Source organism: Panthera leo, chromosome A3, assembly GCF_018350215.1.
Source record: "Panthera leo isolate Ple1 chromosome A3, P.leo_Ple1_pat1.1, whole genome shotgun sequence".
Classification (NCBI taxonomy): domain Eukaryota; kingdom Metazoa; phylum Chordata; class Mammalia; order Carnivora; family Felidae; genus Panthera; species Panthera leo.
The window spans coordinates 83,291,038-83,297,829 of NC_056681.1; the positions used below are offsets into that span (position 1 = coordinate 83,291,038).

The 6,792-nt window shown below is 37.7% G+C and overlaps 1 protein-coding gene across 1 annotated transcript; it reads left to right on the plus strand.

Annotated features, from left to right (window-relative positions):
• Nucleotides 1–935: 935 nt before the first annotated feature.
• On the plus strand, nucleotides 936–1,274 carry LOC122216128 (transcription elongation factor A protein-like 8). The gene has a single exon (XM_042932482.1). The coding sequence runs from the start codon at nucleotides 936–938 to the stop codon at nucleotides 1,272–1,274; it is 339 nt and encodes a 112-aa protein (XP_042788416.1).
• The last annotated feature ends 5,518 nt before the right edge of the window (nucleotides 1,275–6,792 follow it).

Here is a 6,792-nt window from a genome sequence, read left to right on the forward strand (position 1 = left end):
GATACTTTAAAACAACACATACACACAAACACAAACAGAAATACTCTCAACTCTTCATTGGCTGCCTTTGGAGAATACTAGGAAACTACCTTATTTTAAAAACTGGTAAGTAGACAATCTAGCATGTATCCTGCTGTTCCTATATGATAACTAGGTAGTTGGTAAGAAGTTTCTCTTTATAGGAATGTTTCAGTTAATAAAAAAGAAGCAATGGTAGAATTAGAAAATTATGATTCTGTAAAAAAAAAAAAAAAAGAAAATTATGATTTCGCAATCTGGATGGATCTAGATCAGGAGTCAATAAACTTTTTCTGTAAGGGACCAGATAGTGAATATTTTAAGCTTTGTGGGCCCTATAGTCTGTATTGCAACTATTCAAGTCTGCATTGGAGTGTGGAAGCAGCCATTGGCAATGGACGTGATTGTTTCAGTAAAACTATTTATAAAAACAGGGTGCACTGATTGGATTTTGTCCATAGGCTGTAGTTTGCAGACCCCTGATCTAGATAATGATTATCAGTATCTGATAATATCACAATAAAAGAGACACCAGGTTTTGTTCCTCCTAATGGAGGTACATGGCTCATCTTGGGGGGGAAAACCAGAATCTGATGAGGCTTTTTGATTTAACTACCAATTTTCAGAGAATAAAAGGAACAGAGGAACATATTAGAAAATGCAGGAAGAAGCAGTCAGCAAAATCTAGACTTTGGGAAACTCCAGAGAACAAACGACTTTTTAAACAAATTTTCAAGAGGGAAAATAATATGGAGGAGTAATCTAGAGATTAAAAATGACTTAAGAAACATATCACATAGTTTATAGTCTAGGGCTTGTTTCCCTGTAGGAGCTCTGTATTGCTGGAGAAGGAGCAAAAGTGCCCTAATCCTTTTAGGATTAATTTATTCAAAAGAAATAACAGAAAAATACTCAACATGCAAAAAGAAAATGAAGGAAAACCACAGAACATGCCAAAGGTGGAGGCACGCTGCCCTTCAGAAGATGTACCACAGGAGGCAGAGGGAAATCCTCAGCCTTCTGAAGGTATAAGCCGAGAAACAGGAAGCCTTAGAGGAGGGCTGACCCAACCTGGCCTGGGGTTTAAAGAGGACACTCCCATGAGGCATTTGGACCTTGAAGAAATAATAAGAGGCGTAGATGAGTGGGAAAGGCTTAAGAAAGAGATAAGAAGAGTAAGAAACAAGTTTGCGATGATGCATTGGAAGCAAAGACATTCATGCAGCTGTTCTTATCCTGTGTGTTCTAGACCGTAAATTCTTTTTTTTCTTTTTTTTTTTTGTCTGATATTAAAATCTGGTCCCCGCTTGCTTTCTGTGTTTTCTGATGTATCTTTGACATTTGTTTTACTTTTAAATATCTGGTGGAATTTTTTTTTTAGGTAGTGTCCTTGTTACCAGCGTCTCACTGGATTTTGTGTTTTGACCCATTATGCAGATCTGTTTTTTAGTTGGAAAGTTTTACCCATATGCATGAAAATTTATTCATTCTATATTGCAAAGTTAAACATAACATGTTTACAAAGCAGTATATTTAGTATCAGCTCACATAGGTAGGATTAAATCACAAATTGTATGTATGCATGCATATGTGTATACATACATCCATATGTCAAAAACCTAATGGCTTATTTCTGTGTGGTGTGAGCTTTTTTCTTTTCACTTATATGTGTTTTTTTCCTGAACATGTGCCACACACACAAAAAGAATTAAAGTTTTGTAATTAAGAGTCAAATAATTTGCATCCAGCTTATAAGGACAATGGAGGCACCTAAATTCTTGATAGAACAACTATAAAATATGTAAATCACAAATTACCTCTGGATCTCTTAGCCAAAGGAATAATGTTGGCAAATATTACAGATTTTAAAAAAAACATATCAAATATCAATGGGTGAATGTGGTTGTTTCCCTGCAAAGATGGTCACCAGTAATTTCTCCCATCTCTAAATAATCCTGTCCTCCTTTTAAGAGATGGGGTCTATTCCCCTCCTTTTGAGCCTGGATTGATTTTAACTTACATTAACCCGTAGAATATGCTAGAATTGACATTGTCCTAGGCCTGAGTCTTTGGGGGCTGGCATCAGCTGCTTTTGCTGCCTTGGGGCCACCATGGGGCCACCATGTAAAGAGGCACATCTACCCTCCTAGATTGAATGCATGGGGGGAGAGAGGTCCCAGCCTTCTAGACATTCTCCTCAAGACCTGCAGCCTGAGAGTTAAGCTTGGTTATTCCAGCCCAGTCAAGATGACAGCTGAATAGAGCTGTGTGAGACAGAAGAATCACCCAACCAACCTACAGAATCATGCAAAATAATAAATGGTTATTTCAAGTCACCAAGATTTGGAATAGTTTCTTATGTGGCAATAGAAAACAAATAGATACATAGAAACTTACTTGGAAATAATTCAAACAAATTGTTACAAAATTGTGTGATAATAGGGGAAATGTGAATAGTAAATAGATATTTGATGTTATTTAAGAATTATTAGAAATCTGAATATAAAGTTTTAAAAGTTTTGTATTTAATTTCTATGAAATTTTTTTATTTTTTAAGGTGTGATAAAGTGTTATGGTTATATTTTTAAAGATATGTGTATTGGAGTATTAAACATGATATGGGGAGTTGTTTCAAAATTCCCCATAGAGGAGAAAGGGTTGGTGGAATAGAGATGAAGTAAGTTTGACCCTATACTGATACTGTTGCTGGATGATTGGGCACATGGTGGTTCATTAGATAGTATCTTTACTGTTATATTTGTTTGAGAATTTTCATCACAACTAATCAAAACTGATAAATTAAAAAAGAAAAGTATTAAGTTAGAGAACTTGTATTCTAAGGGTGAAACGCCAGCCATCCTGCTGCAAGTAAGGTAGTTAAATTCTTAAGTAGCAGAACCTTCCTCACCATCCTGAAAATACCATGAAGGTAAACACTCAGCAAAACCAGTCTTAAATTATCACCCTTACTTAGGACTTTTAAGGGGATTAATTATATTTAGGAAATTGATGTTAGAATTTGTTTCCTTTATTAAACCTAAAGGGTGACATGTTGCCTTATTTTCACCCATTTATTTATAAGACACTACGTTGGAAGTCAAAAAAACAAACAAGTCCTTCTCTTTCGACTGTCTAAGAAGATTTTAGATCACTTGACCATTCTGAATCTCCAGTTCCTCATTGGTATCAAGTGGAGACTTTCATGCTTTTCTTGATAATTCATCAGGCCTTGAGACAAACTGGCGATTTCTATAGGAAGTAGCCAGGGGAAGGCTGACAAGCATGCACCTGTCTCTACCCATGGCCTTCTAGAAATGAAAAATACCTAGGGCATTCTCTAAAGACTCTCTACAGAGAGGGCAGTGTATAATTAAAGAATTTTGGTGACTTGGGTACTGTTATGGGCTGACTTGTGTCCCTAGCAAAATTCATATACTAAAGTCCTAACCCCAAGTACCTCAGAATGTGATTGTATTTAGAGATAAGGCATTTCAATAAGTTATCCGGTAGGACTATAAAAGAGGAGGAAGTTAGGATACAGATACACATAGAGGGAAGACCATATGAAAACAGAAGATAGACCATATGAAAACAAATCAAGGAGAAAAGAAACCAATCCTGCCAACACCTTGATCTTGGCAGTTGTAGCTTCCCAAATTATGAGAAAATGTCTGTTGTTGAAGCCACCCAGTCTATGGTTCTTTGTTATGACAACCCTAAAAAATGAGTAAAGGTATGTTTATCTGGGTTAGCAGCAGAACTTTCCTCGTCATCTTTCCAGTCTCAAGAGATGATTCTTAACAAGAGCTTGTCTCTTGGCCATGGGCCATAGGAGCTAAGCCACATAATTGGAGGAGCTAGAAGGCAGGAGGATAGGAAAGAAAAGAGAAAACAAACAAACCAAAGAAAAAAAAATAGAGCAGAGCTGAATGGAGCCCTGGTGCTCACCAGACTTTATGAGGAAAGTACTGAAAAGGAATGACATAAATGCAAATATCACCTCGGCATAACAATGGGGCTTGAACGCAGACCTGTACATTTATATTGCATATACAGGATGGGGATTTCTGGGCATAACCTCTTGAGGTAAGGTTATGGTTACATTATTAGTAATTATAGGTAGCTAGTAGGTTATCTGCAGTAGCTTACTTCTGGGGTAGGTAAATGTTTCAGAGAGAAAGTCACCTGGGTATGTATATTTAGAAATTAGAAACACTTTAAAATGAAAAATATGTACACAGGTACTAATTATTTATATTTAGAGTTTTAAAAAGAGTAGGAGCAACATAGGAAGAAATGTGTATGGATACTAGGTAAACTCAGTATCAGTTTTCATTTTCTGCACTTACCTTGTGCTTCTCAACTTACTATGGAATCAACTAACCTTCATGATTGAAATCCTTCTCAATCTTTTAGATCAAGTTCAAAGTCTCGTTCCCCATGTAGCATTCCTGGACGCTCCCTAACTAAATAGTAATTATGAGTATAACAAACATGGTAATGAAATGCAGAGAAGGAGTTTTCATGCCTTTATGTTTTTATCTTCTGGTTGGTTCTTCATGTGATTTTTTTTGGAGATCGAAATCTGCAGCAAATGGTCAAAACTGTCTTGACTTGTAGCTCTAGATTGTCCAGAAGATTATGTATTATATATTGATTCATTGAGGAATGAATATTTATTAAATTATAGTTTGTTTTGGGGCGCCTGGGTGGCTCAGTCAGTCCACCTTCAGGTCAGGTCATGATTTCAGGGTTCATGGGTTCGAGCCTTGTGTTGGGCTCTGTGCTGACAACTCGGAGCCTGGAGCCTGCTTCAGATTCTGTGTCTCCCTGTCTCTCTCCCCCTTGCCTTCTCACTCTCGCTCTCTCACTCTGTCTCTCCCTCTCTCTCAAAAATAAACATTAAAAAAAAAATTTTTTTTTTTTTTAATTATAGCTTGTTTCACCTTCAGGGCCTCCCGGAATTGAGAAGCAGCCTTTGCTTGGATCTAGTGTGGTATGAAAGCCCTCAAACGGCTTTACACTCTATTTTGTCAGAATGAAGCACTACAACTTTCACAGTCCTCTGTCTGTAGCAGAAAGTTTCAAGGACCTGCCAAACATCTTGGGTGCTTCCTTTTTACCTCTTAGCCTGTCTCTGGGAATCTGGCTCTTTGCCACTGCTTGCTTATAAGGTCATGTCAGAAAACCTGATCAAACATGAGTTAAACAAAAAAGTTTTTTTTTTTTTTTTTCCACATTCTGTGATCTCCTCTTTCTCCCAACTTATTACAACTAAACTAGGAGCTGTGAAATTCTTTTTTTTTTTTACACTTTGCATTTTTGTTCCTTTTATTAAAAATAAAAAGGTGATTGCCTTTCCATAACTCTTTTTTCCTTGGAGTCCTAAGGGTTTTGCATTTCATCATTCCCTGCAGATTTCAGTGTAAAAAGGTTCAACTTTGTTTTTTCTGAGCTTTCTGAAATGTTTCTGATTGTAATATAATAGACCAGTAATTAAATACTGATTTAGAGAATGATTTTCTTTTGTCCCATTTCATCATCAAGGGAGGAAAACAGTCATAGTCATCAATCCATGGGGCTGTGTGGTGCTAATGTAAGGTTTTGATTAGAAACTTTTCATCTGCCATTCTCAAACCATTTTATCAGCCCTTGGAATTTTCTCTAGCTTTGCCAAGACTTCCCAGGGGAATCCCTGCAATGTCTTAATGGCTTGGAGACAGACAGGATAATGCTGTACACCTCAGGATTTCCTTACATCCTCACACGTGTGCTCCTTATAGCCTCTGGGTCCAGGTAAAACACTGGTGTGGGTGGCTGGTTGGAAAGATGAGCCTCCCACACATCTGCTGAGGACACTGACTATGGCAGAGAAAGTGACCCTCTCCAAGTTTTATTTGTGTCGTAAAAATTCATGCTGTGCACCACCTCTTTAAGAATCTGTGCCATTAAATGTGGCTAGATCCAGAGTACACTCTGGAGGAAGCCAGAAAGGACATTAAAATGCTTAGTCCATGACACACTTCCTTATTTTTGTCATTTTGACATTTATGTGTTGTTTCATTAGGGATTTTTAAGAGAAGACCCTTTTTCAGCAAGAAGTTTTCCCAGATCTCCATAAGAATCAACAGTTGATAATCAAACAGCTGTCTGGTTTGCATTTAAACTGAGCTGGACCACCTGCTGGCTGTTAACCTCTGAAAGGTTATTATGATACAATTGTTGTTGTTGTTTGTTTAAAAAGTTTCAGAGCTCAAGGAAAATATTAGTAATGAGTTACTTAACCTGCAGTGTTTACTGTTCCTACTCAACTCACAGATGGTGTTCCAGTGGCCAGCAAGAGGGAAGGCTCATCTGAGGCCAGCACTATTTTGCACTTGTTTTGGAGATGAACCATAAAAATAGGCTTGGCAATGAAGAGGACTGCCCTTGTGGGGGGAGGGTGGGCAACATTACAAAATCCTTTTAAAAGGAAACACAACCGTTTGCTGTTGCTGATGACTGAGACTGAGAGGTACAATCGCAGCGTAAACCTTAGTTCAGCAAACGGTAAACTTGAGGTTGAAGTCAGTAGAGCGATGGATCTTTTGAGCATGTTCAGTCTCGGTGTTTTGAGGCTTGCTCACCATCTGCTTTCTTCACTTATATGTATACCCCTCCATATATATTTCCATATATATGGAAATGATGGCTGCAGATTCTCTCAAGTGGTCATGTGGGTGCCATTTTCTAGGCCCTGTAAAAATCCAGTCCCTTGGACATCCTCATGCAGGC

Coding starts and splice junctions, on each gene's coding strand:
- LOC122216128 (XM_042932482.1), top strand. CDS start 936: ATGCAAAAAGAAAATGAAGGAAAACCACAGAACATGCCAAAGGTGGAG.